The 23,788-nt window shown below is 34.7% G+C and overlaps 1 protein-coding gene across 6 annotated transcripts in view; it reads right to left on the bottom strand.

The window, feature by feature from the left end:
* Positions 1-23,788, bottom strand: part of LOC120328025 (uncharacterized) — a 57,349-nt gene that overhangs the window by 24,339 nt on the left and 9,222 nt on the right. For all 6 annotated transcript variants that reach the window (XM_039394402.2, XM_039394404.2, XM_039394405.2 and 3 more), the window contains exon 8: positions 1,522-1,644. In XM_039394402.2, the coding sequence (XP_039250336.2) occupies positions 1,522-1,644 (123 nt within the window). The remainder of the gene's footprint in view (positions 1-1,521; positions 1,645-23,788) is intronic.

Genomic DNA, 23,788 nt, shown 5'->3' with positions numbered 1-23,788 from the left:
AAATCAAAATAAAATTATGCCCTAAGCCTAACCTGGTACACACACTACAGGAATATCAAAAATATAGCATTATGCATACTATATTTCTGTGATTGAATTACACAACAAAATTCTGTGATAACACATATTCATTTCATAATATTATAGAAATAAAGAATAAAATTTTCAAAGAGACAGGTTGATAGCATAACACATAAGTTTGGTGGAATTTTTATGATCACCAAGAATGTGCCAATGATAGTGTACGGTGTTTTTCCCATGCAAAACGCAACATAACAGTGACGTATTGTCTGATAGTATTAACTAATTTAGCGAAAATAATTTCCACAAAATTTGCATTCAACTTTGGTGAGATATAAACATATCGCAATTATGCCATGGATCAATACAAATAAAATAAAAAGTTTTCACTTATTTCAAAGATATAACTGTACTTCGTGCATAAATTGTCAAAACATTATTAAAGCCTAATTGAACAGATTCCAAAAATCAAGTGGGAAAAGAAGGTTCTTAAACACATAAATGTAAAATTTTTAAATAACGCAGGACGGGCATAACCTAAGGTGTGATATTCTTTACCAAATACCGAAAATTTTGAAATATTCTTTTTTTCACCATACATCCTACTACTAAATATGTACAAAGTTGGAAGAATCGAGTAGTAGCTAAAAGTAGCAACAAGAATGATTGATCTATAGATTTCTTAACTAAATTTATATCCGGACCAACATTTACTTATTTAATGCACAACAACAACCGTAGTATAGCATAGTAATCATTGATAGTATTGAATATCGTGTAATCTAAGAATTACCTGGCCAAGCATGAAGGCATGTTTTGGAAACATGTTTCTGTTGTGTTTAATTATAGTATGTAAATTAAATATATTACAATATGAAAATAGTAAACACATAAGTCAGAGTTGGAATGGAAGGCTTTATTAATGAAATATGGGCTTGTAATAGCAGTCAATTATTCGCTTCCAATACTTCTACTTTTGGGGTTGCAACCCTTCTAATATTTCAAAATTTTTCGCAACCCCTGTTAAGTCGGCATTGTTCTGCCAAGCACCCGCTTCTCTGATCCTACCTATTGTCTCGATATTGTGAGATTTAGGTTTTGCACTAGTTTTAATAATTGTGTTTCGAATCAAAAGTCCTAAAAAGTACAACAGATATTTATACTTTGTGTGGAATTGGTTTGCTCTCTGCTACCCCTGAAAAATTCGCAGTGTCGTAGTATGTCGCAACCCCGAGTTTGGAAAGCCCTGGTGTAGGGTACATGCCTCAAACCAGAGTTGCGTATTAAGTAAGTCATTATCATCCAATTCTCAAGTTAATCACTCAGTGAGTCTCACTGGCTGTTAGTTGAGTCATTTCATTTGGAAAACTCGAGTCACTTTGAGTCTTCAATACATGGTGAGTACAACTCAAGTTGAGTAAATAACTCAACCCTCCCCGATACTGCAACATAGTAGCAATGGGCTAATTTGTGCTAAGAAAAATAGCAATATATTATTACCGTTTTCTCCTCTTTTTCCCTATCTCCTTCTTGTTTCTTTGAGCGGTTATGATTGGACAAGAAAGATGTGATTGATTTTGCAACAATGAGAACATCTTCATCATGAAGGTATCCGTTTTGAACCTATTAAAGAAAAACAAAACTAGTAAATAAAAAGATTTCAACAATACAATGAAGATAGGCGTTGTCAGTTTGGACCAACTGCTAGAAAAATAAACTATGATAACCATAACAGGAAAGAACAGTTTATTTTAGATGTTGGGTCTCGGCCAGCGACTAGTGTTGTGATTTTAGTAGAAATAAAGTAAATTCATGGCCATTTTAATCAAAAAAGCTTGTTTTGAAAATCTTCATTGCTTCAAAACACTTCAACCAGTAATTCAACGATAAATTTTTTTTCATATATACGCCGTATGTATATACTTTTTGCTCCGAATAAGTCTCTGCAGAAGCGGTCACTAATATGTGAGGAGCCCCTTCATTGTGGAAAGACTGGAATGTCTCTGGTTTGGCGTTGTTTACCCAAGTTAAAAAATATATGATCACGCTTTGTGCCACAAACACTTATTCATAAAGTATATATTGTAGGAAGTATTCAATTTATGTGCAAAAATAGTAAATAGGTATTAGTTATGCTCTAATTCAGCAAAGAAAACAATCTCAATGCAGAGAAACAAAATCTACCAATTTACTGTAATATAATGGTTTATTGAGTAAGTGTTCCAGGTAAATAGAACAATACAAATATCGCTTATGTTAAATCGCATATGGACCATTGATACCGTTAAAGGCTTCAGAAAGATCATATTACTGTTATCGATTCATCTATGATCATGCTTGATTTGACATAACCGGTAAAATGATCAGGTTGTTTTTTATGAAGAGAAACCTCTTGCTTTTTGTAAGGGGAACCTTTCAGACAAATACCAAGAATTTATAGCCAGAAAAAATATAGAAGTATGCTATACAACAATGAATCCAACAGATGACCTATTTTGCAGATAGTTTCACAATTACAAGTGTTCCCCCAAAAAATATCACTAATCTAAATTGGATTAAATAAGCCTCTGCCTAATATCTAGATATATAACAGAATGAGCTGTAACCACAAAAAGAGCTGTAGACGTTTGTATTATATATCAGAATCGGCTTATACTTTTAATTCTCTGAAAATTGAATTTGTAAAATCAAAATAATGTGGGGAACACAGCAACGTCCTTCGTTTCGGTGATCTCAAGAGCTCACTAATATTCGTCCACAGTAAACAATCGCTGTCATCATTCATTTGAATGGGCACATCCCAAACATTGTGTTATGACAACTATGGGCCAAAGGTGGCCGACTAAAAATTTCCGCAATGATTGCGCAATAAGTACAAGCGACTCTCGTCTGACATTAAAAAGTCCGCAAATATGATACGGAGAAGCACGGCCAGACATTGTAGGTGATAGCTTATATAGACAGAGAAAGATAGCATTGAGGAATCCATACAGATAGGATAAATGATCGACGAGTCATCTTGTCAACCCAATGCTACGTTCCACTATCACGTTTCAATATGAAATCGGGTCTTTTATATAGAAAAATGTTTGCTTAGTAACCATGGACATAAACAAGACACACAACACCGTCCGCTTTAGTACAAAATCATCAATGCAATTTAACATCAATTAGACATACTGATTCTAAATAAATTACTGATGTCGTCCAACTTATTGCCTACAAATTTATAAAAGATGACTTCAAGTAATTCGCGGCATTTCCGTCAGATTGCATCACAATAGAAATGTTGATTCACGCGGGAAAGGAGAAAATACTTTTACAACCAGAATTAGCTTTGATAAATGTGTGCCTTCAACTTGAACGAATGAATGCTCGCAGTCAATAAAGTAAAATGACCGAATACCTTTAACAAGTCGGGCAATTGATAAAGGTGAATCAATCGCTCTTCTAGTATGTGTAAGATTTAGCGAGAATGACTCGAATATATCAATCGTAACGGTTGTTTATCCGTCAAACTATTGATACAGATTTTGGTCTAGTGCTAGACTTTGGCCACTTGGTGTTTATGTGGTAGATAAGCGTCTCCAATTCTCCGCTACACAATATTTAAACATGCCAGCCATATAGGCATTGAGTGATATGGCGTCTAGCGAGCAAGACAACAAACAAAAATTTACATATTTACATAGAGTCAATTTAATACTTGAATCCGGATGTACGATAAAACCAATAAAATTAGTTCTCGTTATCACTGTTACCGATTCTCACTCTGGTCAAATAACAAACACGATCTTAGCGACGGGCGACATTTTCTGAGCTCCGCATCAACCGCGATTTTCATGTACAACATCCATTGAATATAAAATGGGATCGTGCACCAGCTTACTCGATTGTGGTGGACAAGAATCGTTCCTAGACGCCGATCGTGTATTATTTGGTTACAGATCAGGCAGATGTATATTTTCTGAGAATTTAAAACAATATTATGAACAAAACGAATCCACAATGTTTACGTCATCGTTTCCCAATCGGGAAAAATTTTGTCGAGGATGAAAAACAGATATATTACCATGTGCTTGACATAATACATACCGGTATTTATAAAGTATTCAACTTGTACAAAATCTAGAGTATTGTGCGTAACACTAGCTAATGATCAGTTAATATTGAACAAATAACGATAAGAGTGATTTTTTATACGGCGAAGAAGGAATAAAGAGAACAACAATTTGAAAAAGAAGTCGCAAAAAAAGTTGGCAACCACTGGTTCAGACAACGTGAACTACCTGCATAAAGAATATTCAAGGAATGAGGGAATATCCATGGTCAATAGTTAGATCATGCTAACTTTTTTATTTAAATTCATCGCCGTTTGTGTTGTGATATACGCACGATGTCACAAGAATTTTAAAATACTCCCCAAAAATATTTTTGAATAGATATTTTTAGACATAATTTAAATCTAGGTGCGGCTCATCCTGCGACATTTAAATCCATCAAATTTTAAAATCACGTCGAAAGAATGACATGGCAGTTGATATTTTAGGCATAAAAAGGGCGGCGATAAAACTCAAATTAAAAATAAATGTGTGGTAGGTAAGAGCGGCCAAACGGCAATAATGGAAACTGCAACATAAACGAAAAAATCGTTGAAAAGTAAGCTATAAAATACGAATTTAACAAATTTCGTCTTCAAATTAGTAAACGATTCATAAGCATAATACACGGATAGTCCACAAATAGCGGTTTTAAACATAAATCAGGGCCGATATTTTGCTTGACAGAGGAAAAGTATTACGCATGTAATCCATTATAAAGGGAGACAACAAAATGTCATGTTCAAGTACAGAATGTCAAGCTCAAGTCATGATGAAGATTATAAAAAGCCTCATAGTTCGTTGCCAAATTTTTCAAAATTTGAATTTATTGAAGAATTTTTATCTAAATTCAGTCAGTCGTACCCTAGGCTGAATTTAAAGTATTTTCGTATACAGACTACAGAAGAATAATCGTCGGTTTTACACACGACCAGTGTTCCCTAAAATTCTGAGACAAAATCTTTTCCAATCGCCGACAGAAAATAACAGATTATAATTTGGACAAGAAGCTCCCGCGTGTTTTATAAAGCTAATTATAAAAAAAAAATCACGTCAGATTTCAGTCTGATCTGTGGTGAAAGTGGATATACCTATTAAGAATCTCTAAATCTGATTTAATGCAGGATTCAACAAACCGGGCCCTCGGCCCCCATAGGGGACCACAGAGCCGTTATCTGGGGGCCATTTGGTACCATGGGAACATGAGTAATGGGACAACAGAGCATAAAAGTTTGAGAACCACTGAATATAATGAACGGTTCTTAATGGTGATTAAATTACTTCCAGCTACTATAAGATCTCCCCTTTGTACTGTAAAATTTGTTGCACATAGAGATTTATAGCATTGACAGAAAGCGTTTAGAAATATTCCATATATATTTCAATTAGTATCCATTTTTTATTCAAAATGACATTCAAGCCATTCCAAGGTAAGTAAATCAATTACTTTTTACAATTAGTTGAAGTATGGCTACCAAAATTAGGTAAAAATACGGAATCGAAACGCGACATTTTTGGGCGGGCGCCAAAATGACGTGTGCCGGATTTTTGAAAATGACTTAAATCAGCTGAAGCATTAAAAAACCCCAAACCAAAAAGGTTTTCAATATATTACATTACACGTCAAAAATGATTCTAATAAAGTATGAAATTGATATGAATCGAAATAAAAAGCTAATTTAGCGTTATGGCGTTGAATTTAGAATAAAATTCCGAGTAAGAAGGCCACTTATACCGGGTTACTATCGGGCAAAGGGGAGCACTTAAATAGGCAATACGTAACGGAAAACTACAGCTTGAGTCGGTATTTTGAATGAAGTGTCAAAGCAGCGCTCAAAATGAGTTTTCAATTTTTATTAGCGCGTAATATTCAAAACAAAACAGTCTACGTTTCGTCACGGCAGACAAATTACAGGCAACGCATTATTGAAGTGCTTTTTTTACATGCGTACCAGACCAGTAAGACCAAAGGAGGATGCTCATTTAAAATGGCAATAAAGCAAGTGTTTTTGTCATTCATTTTAAATTTAAACACAGGTTTCGCTTTAAGAACTCGCGGAATTTAAATCGACTTGGTGGTTTTCCGAATGTCATCGTAATTGCTTCTATTTCCCGCCGCAGTCTGGCCAATTGACTGCGTTGTGTGATGATAGTCGTCTGGTCAATCGAAATACGAGTCGTGACACGACGCCCAAGTGAAGTTTTGACCGTGGAATATTCCATGATGTCATCGGACAGAAAACAGTAAAACCCTAACCGATCCAGACAGGGTGGGCGTGATTTAAAATCAATTCTTCGCGCTTACAGCAATCGCGCATATTGATTGCTTCATGTCGAGCATGGCTTAGATATAAATCACAAATCTAAAACGCGCTACTTTTATGTTTATATTTGGCCGTGGAACATTTAATAAGAGATTTTGGGCGGCGGATGAAGTCAATTTTGAAAAAATTTTACACACTTTGGAGAGGATCCAAGTCGAAACATATACAGGGGTAGAAATAAACAGTAAATTGTGTTTGTTGGTTGACCATGCATTTTACTTCGGTAAATCGAACTGGCATACAGTTAAATTAGGCCCAATAATTAAAGTACAGTAACCTTGCTTGATTAAAGTGTATTAATACCGACAAATGGCAAAATAGACTTTGAAATATTAAAATGAATATTTATTGAAAATGAGGTAGTCTATGGTCACTTCTTATTATTTTATTACTATATGTAAACGACGCACAATACCAGTGAGACGCTTTGATTATGTTTATCGGGGATTTAACGGGGAAAGTCCAAGGGTACTTGGGCACCAAGAAACAACCGATAGGGTATTGGAATTATATATCAATCATGTGTGGACTTACATATAGTAAAGGGATATACAATGTCCATGCAAAAAGGAACGATAAACCATTGACACGGATGAAAGCGATTTTATATTCCATTATGAAAAAGCGCAGTTAATCATCATCATATTTGTGTACTGCATGTCACAAAAACCTAAATTATTCATAATACATAAGTCGGTGTACTTGCTACTGATGACTGAAATAGGGCGATGAGTGTATTGGCTTACATAAATATTGAATAAATTCCGATCAGAATATGAAGTCACACAGTGGAAAGTAATCTGAAAAGTTCAGAAGTGAATTGCAGAAGCTCAGACCACATTAATGCATGTTAACCCAATATGATAACAACGTGGTTCCGAATATTTTTTATTAAATTCATCTCTTTGTCTATTTTAGAACTCTTTATACCCCCCCCCCCCCCCCCCATAGAATTACCGGTTCCATTTTTAATGAATCGATTTCTAGCGCAAGTCGCACTCTTGTTTTTTGTATAGTATTATGTGTACATGAATAAGTATTACAGTGATAATACAGAAAATGTACAAAAAAAGGCAAAATTACTTTCGGTTGGGAAGAGTATTTACTGTTATTTAGTTATTTGTGATAATAATAAACAGGAGAGCAATTCTCAAATATATGGACACGGAGGGCCAATGACCGACGTAGTGTCTAAACAGACATCTGTATCTGATCATTCAAACGCTTAAATTCAAAGGTACAAATCAAGTAGCATAACCACAGCAATTTACATCCTTACCATTGACCTGTAAGGCATTAGCTGAGGAATTGTCTGAAAAATGGGGAACTAGCATTATGTATTGCCATGATGATGAAAATCCTAAACAATGTTTCAGTGCAGCAAAATTTGGTCTCAGATAATTTTTAAAAAATGGAAAAGGTAATGTCGTCCTAGCGCCTTCTTCCATTTCCAAGTGTTTAAAATTTGAATTCGATAGATCTAGTAGTTTAGGAGAAAAGCATTTTGACCAACAACAACAATTTAGCAAAACGATCCGTAGGTCCACTTCGCGTCCATACAGCCATATGGGTCATTATACTTCAAATAAAAGATAAACTGCCATCAATCGTAGGGTCAAAATGAACTAAATGGCGTTTTTATAAACGAAATTTTTCTTCCGAACACATTTCAAATAAATATAAATCGGGTTTACTTCATTATTTTAACTTTATCAAAAATACTACAGGCATAGTAATACGAAATATAGAAACGCAAAATGTTTCGGCATTTTCGGTTGATGTAACGTCCATTTGATACGGTTTACGGCATCAAAAAGCGAATTATATTCCGCGATATTATATTTGCACACAAGGTTTTTAATAAAAAGTATACCAAGGACGATTATGTAACCAATACAAACGCACTACGCATCGTAATACAATGCCGCAAAAATGGATATGCACGAAATTATGAAATTTATCTATAATTCATTTAATATAGTGTACTTGATAGCGCGGGGTACAACCAAGTAGTAAACTATAGTAACACTCCAGGTTATCCAATATAAACCTAAAAAATGCAGAAGGCGAAATAATAGACTGATGAATAAAACGGAAGAAATGACCACGAACATTGCACAAAATTTTCCTGTTTTGTGACAGGTTGTGTGACGTTGAATTTTGCGATAATTCGCCCCAAGTTCGGCAAATTACAATATGGTTGTCTAATTTCATTCAGTTGGAATAAATTTAAGAATTTATTATTCAAGAATTGAGATAATCGAAATTACTTTTCAGACAAAAAAATGATCCTGTCATCACAGGCAGTTAAAACATTTAATGTACCAGAATAAATGTCAATGCATTTAGAAATCGCTTGGTCTAATGATGAGTTACTAAAAAAGAAGTAGAATAAGTGTATGAATTGAAATATAAATTCCGCATGTTATCAAAATAGGTTTTGATACCCTTAGAATGAAGTAGTACACATTATATAACGAAAGGAAGTTTAGTAATAATTGTATATGAAATATGGTCGATCAACATGCAGGAGGTATAAATTCATTAGACTTACATGCAGGTAATATGTCATAAGCTCAAGTTACTGATGATTTAAAAATGTCAAAAATGGCTCAGAATATTGTATGACTCAACTCAATTATAAGCTACCAGCTTCACAAACTGATTCGACCAATCAACGTCAAACGCAGGATAAAACAGAGCGGAGAAATTTGTACGTGAGATAGGATTGAGCACTCAAATGGCGCTTTCAAATCCGGCTTGAATCGATTAAGTGGTGCAATATAGACCGCGCTTTGTCTGCATTACTCATAATACAATATATATTGTAAGTGTATACTTAGGCGTTGAATGATTAAATAAATGCTGTCCTGGATAAAAGACATTATAAAACAGAAACATACCAAAACGCGCAATGTTGATAAAATTCGTAAAATTTTAATTTTTTTACGTCATTCATCTATCAAATTTGAATTTTGGCTCTCGGATTAATGCCCAAAATTGCGTACTAATTTCCGATCTTAAAAGCATGACATGAAATTCTTCAAAATTTTAGTAAATCTACATTTGGTTTTCACAGTACCGCCTATGAATCATTGTGAAATAGCTCAATCAGGGCAGCCAAATATAAATTAAACTCATTCTTCTATCACAAGTTAGAAATTTAAAGATTTACGGATGGTCAAATAATGATTATGTCGAAATAATGACATCAAATTATGCATAGGGATGCGTCTATCCGAATAGGTATGGCCTTCTTCTGTCTTATGCCACAATATTCGTCCAAGACATTTCGCGGTAAAATCTTTATACATGACAAATTTTACAGCATAAAACCAACAAATCACGAGTTCAAAACATGAAGCCAGTACTTTATAGCAAAGCGGTATTATTAAAAAGCAGCAATATTATTTCCAATAGACGTAATCGTCTCGTCGTAGTAATAATCATAGTTGTCAGTTAGGAAAAGAGATACGTTAGAGATCGTATTGCGTCACAAACAAAGGCCATTGGTCATTTGACCTACGTGGATCTGTTACACAAAACTCCTTTGTTTATGTAAAAAGTTTTTATGAATCGGGCAGCTAGCGATCCGTGATGTTGATATTAGTAATAGTAAGGAGCGGATATTGGAAACAATATATACGAATTGTGAACATTAAAATGATGATTTCATCAAGCTAAAATGAGATTTCAATTATCGGCCGGGTCTGGAAAACACCATTTCTTTCGAAATTGTGACAGACGTCCAGATATGATACATGATTGGGTATGATAAATGAACGCACGAATAATCTATACTGGACGGAGGGTCAAATAATTAACCCAAATACACTATGAATTATCATTATGAAATGCGTTAAAAAAGTAAATTAATATTCCATAGAAAAACTGAGATATCAGAGGCCAGCACATGTCGACATTCGACAATCAAAACCACTTTTACAAGCATATACAAGCAAACAGGATGGTCATCGCTTGACCTGGAAATGATAGGTAACCTACAAATATATAGCTTTTAATCATGTCAATACGACCGGTAGAAACCAGTCATAGCAAGTTATATGCAATAAACATCGTAAATCTACCTCAAGCTAAAATTGAATTTATCAAGCACCGGACAAAGATGGTGGCTCAATCATCGCCATCGGAATTCATAAACTCCCAATATTGTTTTCTGGATATTTTTAGTAAATGTTTTCCTATTTGGATTTCAGGTATGCGACGATGTGTGCAAAATATTTTCACGTTGTCGCCCTATTTACGTCAACAAGTTGAATGATTCGTTATACTTGTCACGCTTTTATGGAATCTTTATGGTGTAAAAAGTAAAAACATATTGTAAATGCCGTATTTGCCATAGCTGTTTTAGAGTTACGTATACGGGGATTTTATTCAAGCTTAATATGGATCTGGTTTTGATGACTTGTGATGAAATCATCTTTCGAATGACTACAGTCTGTCTCATCTTATTACATATCAGTTCGGCTATGTAAGATTCAAAATACCCCACAAAATTGGTTTTTCGCGCCTAATGCAAACGTCGACTTCTCATATACGTTTCTACTTTAGTTATTCAAGATATGTTGGTTTTTGAATTAGTCAAGGCGATTGTAGCCCATGTATTTCGATCAAACTTTAATCTTTAAAGATTGTTGTGTTTATTTTTGCTTGTTGAATTGAAGATGATTACCTTTCCTTTTCAGTTTTATTACGTATGAATATGCACAATGCATTCCACTTCTAAAAACATGAAGTTCATGTAGTATTTTTTCTTTGGACAATCAAAAATAATAAAACACATGCTGTAAATGCAAAAAGAGCGCTATGCCATACATGGTGTATGCTAGAAATTCCATGGCTATCCGGTTTCCAAAAACAATTTATGTGCGTACGTACGCCACAGTGTTTTTTGTTTCATTGACGGATAACCTTTTCCTGGATTTTTCAAACAAAGCGTCTTAAGGCAAACATGATAACAAGCAAACGGCGAAGATAAATCGCATTATCGAAGCGAGATTTGAACTAAACCAAGGCACTAAACAGTCTTAACTAGCGAATGATAAAAACAAGCCTAAAGCACAATACTACAATATCGATCAACCAAGCGTTCGCGGTCTTTAGCAGACGATGACAAATGGATTACGTAATCATGGTAGCGACGTTGAAGTACTGATCTAGAGCATTTATAAAATTTTCTACGATCGCTTCAAATAGTCGACACGTATGTGGCAGTGCTAAGTATGTTTTTGTAAGCTACTCATGACTATACAATAAACCTCATTGCGTGTACAATCTATTGTGCTAAAACATTGGTGCATGAGTGGCTTTTTTAGGGCGAATCAACTTCAAATTCTAAGTAAAAACATGTTTTGTTTTAAAAATTGGTACAACACTGGTAAAAAAGTAATCAATGGAGTATAATTAGGCGAGTGTGCCACTTATGCAACAGTTGTCGCACACATGTGCCACACTTGTACCCCATGTATGAATCTCACTTGTGTATTCTCGCACACATGTGCCACACTTGTACCCCATGTATGAATCTCACTTGTGTATTCCCCAGCCATTTGCCTAATCCTAACCCAGAACATATTATGAATTACACTTCCTATGTGGGTCACGTCATTTCAGGACACCCAAATTTCGACTATCAGCAAGACTTGTCTCGTACTTTCATTTTCAGCATAAACGAAAACTGTTTCATAATTAGCTGCGTGAATACCCAATAAATTCTTGGTATTGGACCCATCTGAACAGTCATTGGAAAACTTCCGGTAATATTGGAAATTACTGTTTCGCTAATCGTACTGTTGTAAAAATTGGACATGATTTGAGTCACATTTTTTAACGCGGAAAAGATATAAAATGTTATAGACGAGTACTCATTTGGCCCTTTTTAACGCCAATTGTAAACAGCATGTGGTATTAAAAAATTTCAATTTGAAAATACTAAAACGTAACCTTAAAAAGGCCGACTGCAATTTCCCTACAATGGATGAAGCTACTGAAAAGTAAAAGAAAACATATGTCAACAATGTGAGATTTATTTAAAATAAATTTTTGGCTTGGCAAACGCTTTGGAAATATATAGCTCAATTCAGCAATTCTTATGAATTATGGAGAGCGTTTAATATCGCAAATTCGAAAATGAAATTTTGGCGATGAATTATGCTTTATGTTGCCCTGGATCATTAACGGGAAACTGGATAAAAATTTATGGACTGACCATACGTCCAGTTATCCACCTGTTGGCCTTCCGGAATAACAAATGATCTAATGTTCAAAAATCTCCACGAAATCTCGCTAAGCATTCATCGGATTTTAATAGGTTTAAATATCCGATTGATTCATTAAAAATACGTGATTTGCGTATTTGTTTTTAGTTTAAGGTAATTACTGATTTCGTGACATAATACGCTTAAATATAGAACATCCGGATGGTCAATATAAGTTATCCGTGCGGAAATATAGCACATTTAACACGATACAGAAAAATATGGGGCAATGAGTCGAGCAGGACGATATTCACTAAATTCCATATCACAAAATACACACCACTGGCACATTATTAGGGGTTTACTAACAGCGTTGGCCAAATATTCTTCAATGGAGACCAATGTATCGAATTGTAGAAGAAAAGCAATCGGAATAATACAAGGTGTGTACGTAGGCGTAGGACCGTGGTAAAGTATATACAACGTAACATTTAGCCAATACATTGGATGTTTGAACAACTAGGATCGGGAAGTGATGTTGACTACTTGAAAGAAAATAATAAAAAATAAAAAAACGTTGCCATAAGCAACATTTTCCATACGATGAGGTAAACGTAAAAAATTAAAAAATGAGATACTTCACAGCGATTAGATTGGTTAACTTATTCATGAAAATTGAAATTTTGTATCAATTTCGGCTACCACAGTAGATGTAACCAGCGCATGAAAAATATGAATCCTCATTCGTGTGCAAACTACACAGTGTAGACATTGGTAAAAAAATAACCAATTAATGAACTTTGATGAAGATGTGTACATTTATCTATTTATTGCATAATTTCAACGACTTACGGTATACAAAATCGCAGCGCTAAAAAAAAAAAAAAAAAAAAAAAACAGGAACTGATGACCTCAAGCCCCGAGTTCGCTGTTTACATCGATACATACGATATTACCTTCCTCTCTTAAAAAACTAGGGTCACGGAGAGAGAGCGAATGACAAAAGTTGATGAAGAGCGATGACTAAGGAGAACTCCACGTCCATACGACTGAGCAATGACTAGTTAAAATACTTTACCAGTATTTTACCGGACGTGACTCAAAGATGAACTGCGTCTAAAATAACTCTGATTTAACTTGTCTATTTAAATGTGTGTTCCATTACATCATAATGGATCTCATCATGAATTGGGATCGTATAAAGGACTTATGATTTATCAGGCAAACAGAATAGCTAGTTTCGGAATTATTCAAACGAACTGAACTAAAAAAAACATACCTTAAGAAATACGCGTTTTTGAGTGTAAAAAGTCACCTAGAATCCTAGATAGACCTTAGTGAATATAATGGATATCCAACGTTGGTCAAAAATTTATGAATTTTGAAATATTATAAACCTCACAGATACTAAATATACATAAACAGACCGACAAAACGATTCTAACAGCAAGCTATTTCTGCTAACTCTGCTAACAAAAACAGCAAAAACTATGATTATCATCTCTTAAAATATCAGTACGTCAAGTCATCAATATTTTTACCATTAATATATTTCGCAATAAATTCAAACACAACGGAGGCGTGGAAAATTTATTATAAGTCTTCGACATATGTAAGACCATCAAGGTCGATTAAAATCTGTAATGACAGATTTGTTAGGTACCTAATAACATTGTAATAAATCTGTTAAAGTAGACACCCAATGATTCGAGACTTTTTGAAGCGCAATAAATTATATATGATATTAGAAAACTGCAAGTCAAGTACCTGTCAAAACTATCACGGCTGAAAACAACGGAAAACATCAATTTATTCGCAAATTATGGTACATTGAAAACCAGAGCTCAAAATTTGGAAAAATTCGGGTTTTAAAGTGCAATAGCATCATGTTGGGCATATGGAATCTATAACCAGACATTGAATACCGTATCATTCCACATAAACATAGTTACAACTGTCAATTGTGACTTATGTTTACTGAAAAAGCAGTCAAGTTTCACACTAAGAGGAAGGCCGGATGATAGAGATACATGTACTCTGTGGACTTTCCGCAAAGCGATATCATGCTACATAACCACTCGCTCAATAATTGAAGTAAAGGATCACATATATAAAGATCGTCATGTCGTGTGAAGGGGTCAGGTTAACCCACAGAATACATTCTTGAGTCGAGTCCAAGTGATTGATGTCGCAATAGGCTGATAAGATGTCATGTTTGGGAGGGAAATAACCCTGAAAATTAACAAGCATCTGTGCAGTGATTTAAACCAGGGTTCTACGGAGTACGTTCCAGAGGTTCCGCAAGTTTACATTCAAATTCGAGCTTATCTTTTTTTATATTATACAATTCAAAGAACCTTTTTGCCAGCATGAGGTTTGCTTTTATATATATTTATAATTTATACAATATTTAAGTGGTGCACATGGGTACCTCGAGCATCTGGAACGATTCACTGGGGTTCCGTCCCGCCAAAAAAGATTGAAAACCACTGATCTTGTGATTCAGGAAACAGTTGGATCCATGAATAACTTGTGTATGTGTACGTGAGTTTGCCTGCTCGAACCACATTAAATTAACATTCGATAACGAGGTTCCTTAAATAATTTGCCCCTAAGAGTTCACCTTGTTGTGTCGTTCAATACGTCTATTTCCATACAGTACATGCAAATACCGTATATATTAACGATACAAATTTAACGGTGGTGTATTCATTGGGGATGTATATTACGTTAGGTCTACGCATTCCCGCACATAATTATTCCGGTAATTTTAGAACAGGGAGAAAAGTTATACAGTAAACAAGCTACCGGGTACAATGTGTTTGGTTATTAATACAATTCCTCTCCGTTAATTCGTAGAAGCATCTACCCTCCAGCATGTCGCTCATTAAAGTCACTCATTACGAACAACGGAAAAATGCGCAAGCGAATGCCTTTTTTAAACGTCGCTTTGTAAATGACTTTGCGGGCTAGACAGAAAATTGGAAACATTTTCTTGAAGGCTATTAGGCGTGTGATGAAAAATGTTTGCTACATTTCGCACAAACATGTTACCATATAATACAAAAATGAGTAAAGCTACTTGTTTTTTAACGTTAATGCACATTGAAAAATAGTTGGAATTTTTAATGAAAAAGGTGCATTTTTTTCATTTGTAAACTTGATATATTTTACTAAATCTACTGCACATGTATCAAGTGTGAGATATAAAAAGCTATTGCTTATGAGTAAACATGAATTGGCATTGATTTGCAATTTCGCAACTGAATGTGTACAAAATTGAGTAGTACATGCGGAAAAAATTACGTCATAATTTCTATATACGTTGTTTAGAATCTAAAAAAGGCAACCGTGGAATTATTTTAAATTTTTAAGATCAAATTCAAAACGGGCAATCATAAACAAACGGTCACTTAGATTCGATTTAGCGCTTCTCCTCGAGATAATCTCTTAATTAACTAATGTAGTCGTTAATTAGGAGGAAATCTTTCACCTCTTTTTTTTATCTCCATATCGCTACTTTCACAACAAGATGTGAAGTGTGTCGTACAACACAGAGGTGTAAAACAACACATAAAAACTTCGAAATTATTTACAGCCTGTTTTAATAAACAATCGAAAACAAGCCAATATGTAATTATGTGTAATGTCTCGATAGAATGACATTGTATGTTCACAAAAAAAACAGCTTAGGACATTATTACACCGCCGGTTTATCTGCGGCCTATTATAATCCAGGAACAATTTAGTATATCATACACAGGTAACTCTCATCAACCAAGATATAGTAAGACATGGTGGAAATTAAGTGAAAGAACTTTGATATTCGTCGTGCAATTAACGGCGGGCATAAAAGATAACTAAAGTAAAGTAAAACAAATATGGTTAAGATAATAAGAACCGACTCCATAACAAAACTGTAATTGTAACAGGATTTTGTGAATACACCATGTATAACAATTTACGATTATGAGTATTGTATTGCTTATCATTAGTTAGAAGCATATGGAACGCTGTATTGGTACCGGTAGATATTTTCACTAAAGCGCGCTCATCTGGTTGATCGTGCCACGAGAGTCTTAATAATTTCTATAGGATACCGGAACCGATGGGCGATATTAAAATGACGCAAAAGGCTGAGCGCAAATAATTGCTGCAGTCGGGAGGTTGCAGATTTAATTAGAATTCACCACCCACAATTTACGTGGTGCGTGCTGTAGGTATGATTAGCACGAGACTGCAAATTGGAGAACAAGCACTTATTCTCTTGGTGATGGACGAGCGTATACTGGCATTTCGTCGTCATTGGATACATAACACTATGAAATTCCACAAGTTCAAAAAGATTTGAAGCCTGCAATTTCTAGAAAATTTGCAAGACAAAAAGTTATGAAAATAGGGTCGGATTTCAACAGAAAATTGTGTTCAATACGCGACTGGTTTCTGTAGTAAAGTCAACAGATTCATTCACATGACAAGGCGCCCTAACTTCTCCAAATAGGATGTCAATATGCAAAAAAACATCACCAATTTAGACAGAGCAGCAGACTACTTCAATAATTGAAGTAACCATATTATTATGTAATACATTGCGGATCGTGACTGCGTGCATTCGGCAATATTAACTCGTTGAAAGCAGAATTGCGTAGCTACCTTGCGACATGATTATCACATGCTTTGAGTCAAGAAGTAAAACATGTGCCAGTATCAGGAAGCCCACATGAATTGCTGCTTAAATAGGATAAAAGTCGTTTGGGTTTGAAATAACGTCTACTGGTTCGAAATATTATTGCTTCTATTTGCTGGGAATGTGTAATTTGCATAACTCAGTACATTGGCAAATACAAACTCCTATAGCCGCAGTAAATGACGATAAAATATTACGTATGGCCAAGTATGGTTGTCAAGTATCGAATTCCGAGTATCGTTGTTGCGCAAGAACGGTCGGTGGTCAGCTTACTAACCACAAAACAAGGGAGTTGATTAAACAAAATTGCTGGGTTAGCTATACATGATTTCGGACTGTTATAACCAGCTTTCACCAGCAGTGACATGTACAGCAAAACATGAAATCGACAACAAAATAGGTTATCAGGTCATACCACAATCATACACCATACATGAGCAAAATTGCAATGATGACTTATGATACAAGTTAGTAAGTTTCTGACTAAGACTAACTGTTTGGTTGTAATATAATATATATTTCAACAACATAGTTTGTTTTCAATAAATTCCATAAAATGCATTGAATTGCTTTCATCCGTTTCGAACTATGCAAAATTTCAATAACCCGTTTCTTATAATACTAAATAATTGATGTAAAACTTCCGAGTCACAGGGCACATCCATAAAAATTTCCTACCAAAATAACCCATATTTCTATAGACGTCTCAATGGTGTATTCTATTCCAAATTAAAAAAACCATTTTAGAACAGGTATATTGGAAATAAACAAGGTCCATATTTGAATCGTACTTGAGGGCATACCATATATTAAATCAATGACTAACGGTACTAAAATGTGAGCAAGTGGCAGTATGCGACGAAGAGGGGCATTTAAAATACTTTCGTCGTCTACAAGTAAACATAGGCGCTCATTGTTGGTTCTGTGTGCTCAGCAAAGAGTCCTACATTTTAATCAACCACACTTGCGCAATTTCATGACGACAATGAAAAAGCATCTGAAATTTTGGTAAGCGCTACCTGATTTTCATTCAAGATGCGGTATCAGAAATGCCAACGATAATGCAGAAAATTAAAAACATTTAGCATTATTAAAATTACTAAAGTCAAAATATTTTGAATCATTTTTTTTTATTTTTTGAAAATCAAATGTGATATATTTCGCCAAATAACACAGCGATCTCGATGGATAAACAAAAACCAGCATTAAAATATCATTACTGTATGGTTGTAATGACGTACGAAAACGGACAATTTAAAGGAAAATAGAGAGCAATTGTGGTGGAGGTTAGGGTTGCCACTTCTGGAAACATTTTTTTTCGAATCGAATCTCGAATCAAAACTTTTCGAATCGAATCTTTCCGAATCTGATTCCATTAAGCTTTTTTTTTATTACATGCGTATGTTTGCCCAAAGTCACAAAAAAGCTCAAATCTAGAAAAAAAAAATTTGAAAATGGAATAGGCTATATAGTAAGGATGATAAGGGTTTTTCAGTGAATAAGCCACACTTATTTTCATCATGATAAAAAAGATGTAGGTCATAGATATCACTAATAAATGCATTGATGGAAAACCTGCTGTTGCAACTTATCTGTGAGTCTTACAATACTGAGTTATTGTGTTATACTTGTATCAGGGCTGAGGCAATTTGATGGAATTCATATGAGAAAATAAGCAGGGAACAGTTGTACTGTTATGTCGTAAACACAGTAACAGCACTGCTTTTCCTTGTCCCACACCAGTATATGTGACCGTGGTATTTCCCTTCTTGTTATATTGAATTAAGGCCGGCCTTATTACCGATTCTTTATCTTCAAAATCTTAGTACAATATTTTAAATTTATGCTAGCAGCATAGAGTAATACGACAAAAACATTCTAATTGCATCTGAATTACTATAAAGGGGAAATGCTTACAAGAATATGATTGAAGACGATAAAATTAACCACGATTAAATTGAATTCGATAAAAACAATCGTTCATCCGACTACGATTGCGAACAAAAATTTCCATAAATATTAGAGAAAGTATTATTTGTGGCTAACAGCGTTATTGGCTAACTCGGGCTTCATTATTAATGTGGACTACGTTTAATTTCGTAATTCAGAGAGTCCAAATGTGCATAATGGACGCCGCGCTGACGAGCGATAATTGGTTGACGCTTTATCTCGATCAAACATGGTCGCTGGGGCTAAAGAAAGACGACATTCGCACAGTATGCTCGGTCTGGTATGAAATCTGCCACGTGTTGATGTAAAACAGTGCACAAGTTGCCATTCCTCAAGTATTATTTACTCCCACCTGTCCGTTATGACATTTGCTCGAAATAATCCGAAATGTTTTATTCGCTTGTATCGCGCTAACAAAATTAAAAGTAAATACTACTTTTTTTTGTAACAGCTGAAAAAAGACGTGTATGTACTATTACATTATGTCCCCCTAATTTCGTTTACCGCCACTCGAGTGGAAGCCTGACAAACGCAAACAAAATAAATATATATTTTAGGATGAGAAACATGATTGTCAATTAACATTGCCGGCCGATGAACTCATTCAGTAATAGTTCTCTTCAAATGTACGCAAAATATTGCTCTCAGAACAAAGTTTAAACTAAATTTCAATCAAAATTAAACATTATCTAGACGTCGGTGGCCGATTCTTTATCCAATCATGCCAGGGCGTACAATAACGTAGTCACAGCGCAGGTGTGCTGTTGAAAATTTTCATCAAAATTGTCACGAATTTTCAGGTATACGATCCATTTAAATTCGCGCATAATGGAAACTTCGGCTATTTAGTGGAAAACTGAACTCGCAGTTTGCTGGTAATTACGCCACACATCATCTCGAGTGATGCGTAAAAGAGTGTGTTGTGTCGAACTTGAAACAAATGACGGCAGACAAGTAAAAAAGTCAATCACGAAAAATTCATTTTCATTTATTTACGTCCCGTAATTTGTTGCTATTTGGAGTGCCGCATAAACGCATTCGGCAGTTTTAACGCCACCGAAAACAACGATTAACAAATGTTCAATGTTTTTCTTTCGGTCCGTAATTTGGTGTTATTTGGAGTGCTGCATAAACGCATTCGGTAGTTTTAACACCGCCGAAAACAACGATTAACACACGTTCAATGTTTTTTTTTCGGTCCCGTAATTTGGCGTTATTTGGAGTGCCGCATAAACACACTCTGGCAGATTTAAAGCCGCCGAAAACGACGATTTAACAAACGTTCAATGTTTTTTTTTTCGCTAAATCGCTCTCTTTTTCCGAATCGCGTAAATCTGATTCGAATCAATCCGGAAAAGATGCGATTCGAATCGATCCGATTCGTAAATCCAAAAGTGGCATCCCTAGTGGAGGTACATTGTGTAATAAGGCTTTGACTCAAAGAGAACGCATTTTCTCATATTTTTGACTTTGCTTAAACTTTTTATTGAATAAATTGGGAATATTGCCTCAAACCACGATAATATACCAGCAACTATTTCTTCGTAATATTTTCAAAAAATTTTTTTTTTCAAAATTGCCTCTCTTCAAAAATTTTAACCCTCCCTCGTATTGTTGTTATAATAAGATATCAATATGCGACTGCAATTAGACAAAATTTTCGGATTTTAGTTCACCCGCTACATAATTCATGGAACGGAATATGCATATTAAAGGAAGAATAATTCATTGAAAAAAATCACCAGCTGTACATGTTACAATATCCACGAAGAGGTCATAACCATAATGTTATTTAAAATCAAATTTAGAAACACCTAAGCAATGTCCTCGTATAAATCACAAGATCTGTCGTTATTATTCCATCGGTATAATATCCCACGAGATCATTGTGTAGGGTGCTTATGGATGAGTAATACAAACAACCGCATAAAGTTGGCTTAATATAAGCATCACATCGCCTATTGGGTCATAGACAATTAACGCAATCGAAATGTGGGGTCGTGGCACACTGAAATAGGTCCAATATTAAAACAATAATATCATGCCGAGTGCAATACCAACAAATTAGGAGATGAAATCGTTTAAAATCACAAATATGTGGCTTAGACAAGTCATGAAAGTTGAAAACATTAATATCTCAAACGAGAGTGCAATACTCGAATATATATGGACACAACGGCCAAAACGAAGTGTATCAAATCTTTTACAGTACGGGTAGTCTGAACACCAGATCTCTGAGATGTGATCACCGAACCGCGGTAATCAAATTTAAATTTTGACGACGTCATCACACAAAACTTCAAAGTGAAAAACGAATCCCACAGAGCCCACAGATATTTTTGAAATAAATAAAAGTAATAGCCGTCTAGCGAACACAATAGGCTTCAACCACTGAAAAATTACAAATCAATTGGCCAAGAAGTTGAAGATATCAACAATCTAATAACAAAACGATCCGTAGGTAAACTTCGTGTCGAAAAATATTAAATTGTTCAAAAATATTTAAACAATGATTATAGGGTTGAAAAAAAATATTTTTGCGCAATCACAGTAATCACAATCCTCGATGCGAATGACATCGCCACGATTACTCTAAAAATCGAGGAAAATCCACCAACAAGCTACTTGACTCGTATAATAAAAAAAAAAGAGGGAAGCATATTTAAAAACAGTGGAGTCATTGTTAATTTAACAAATGTTTCATAGTAACTCAATATATTTCCTGGCAATGATAATGTATCTTCCGGGGACAAGTATAAATATGATATTAATTTTGGCGTGGCGTAACCTGCATAGATAACAAAAAGTAATGCAACAAAGAAAATTTTTAGAACTTGAAACCTTGAAGTTGTACTATAGACTGAAATAAACTAATCAATATGTTTATCATCTTCGGTGGCGTCTGTGGAAGCATAATTTGGCTTCTGACATTTAGACTTGAACGTTAGTTTTGATAGGTTATTTAAAACTCGAGTTAGCAAGAATTTTAAATGAATACGGTTGAAACTTGAAAGATCATTACATTCACTAATATTAGAATTATTCATATTAGAGTAAAAATTATTTCTCACTAAGTATTGCCATTTAAGTATATATATATAAGGTTTTTATCCGGTAATTGGGGCAATTTCACAATACCTATTTGTATCAAAAAGCGAAATATCACCTATTTTAGGAATCAAATTATTTGAAAGGATATTACAACACTTTAGGCAAAGCGAAACAAGATTAGCATCTATCTTACTCGAAGTCGAAGAGTGGATATTGCGGTGGCAATCGATAAAGATTTTTTTCGGAAATAAGGTTTTTTCACAAGTCTGGTATATATGGTGATCATGAATATAGTATCTTATCCTATGCCAATGTTGTACAAGGAGACAAGACGCTTTTTCGCTGCATTCAAGCAGAATGACATGAAAAGAGATAATCCGTGTTTGGAGAAACGACTACCTATTAGAAAATGTTTCAAACACTATCGTGTTTCGTATGGAAAAAATAGGCATACTCTGAAAACTGTTCAGCTCTCTGGTGAATATTATGTGTCACTAAAGAATCAGATATGGTATTATAAATTTAATCGTAGCTATTCACACATGAAAAACGAGCGCGGTGCGATTATTTATTTGTCCTTTCATGATGACAACAACGTCATTAGCAGACAACATATTAAATTTTAATTAGGGTAACATCGCCAAGAATACGCAGAGGCGGACGACGAAGCTTTCAATTTAACATTCCAAAATTGTCGATATTTGAAAACGAAACCCTAACTATTACCTGTCTGTCAGATAACCCTATTGGTAACCCTTGGTAATTCGGGTCAAAAACCTCGAAATGTTATTACGGAAAACCCGCGATTTTAGATGGAAATATAAACACAATACAAATACATACACCGATAAGGTTTTTGCGGTAACGGGTCACCGAAAAACCGAAATATGTATAAATCATCATCAAATTCTTTCAGAAATCAGTTTCATAAGTGATACCTCAGCGAATATTTGGTTGGAGTCAAATTTCACCAAGGGCGACATATAATATATGATGATGTATATTCGAGTTATTCAGGATATTTAGAATAAAGATAAAATAGCCGATAAGTCACTGATGGCAATTTTTTTCATATATGGATATTTCAGTACTGCGTACATAAAACTAAAAGAACACTACGCAATAGCAACAGCGAATCCACAACTTGATACACAGTTTGACAAAAATGAGATAAATATTGAATTAACTGAAGAATCAAATTGACGAATCGTCCCGTGAGTCACAATAGTAACTTTCTCAATCGTGTATTATGGTTCTTAAATCGTTTTTAAAGATCAAAATTCCGTCCCTTATGTAACCCTACACCAGTAACGGATTACGTTGCAACACATGCATAACACTCATGCACGCGCTGAATCATTCAGCACAGCCGCTTGCCCTGCCGGGAAATAGTTGTCTGATGGCTTACTTGTTAAACTAAAACCAACATGATCAAGC

This window comes from Styela clava, chromosome 7 (assembly GCF_964204865.1).
Source record: "Styela clava chromosome 7, kaStyClav1.hap1.2, whole genome shotgun sequence".
NCBI lineage: Eukaryota > Metazoa > Chordata > Ascidiacea > Stolidobranchia > Styelidae > Styela > Styela clava.
The sequence above is the reverse complement of the archived record's forward strand: the minus strand, read 5'-3'. Positions and strand labels throughout refer to the sequence as shown.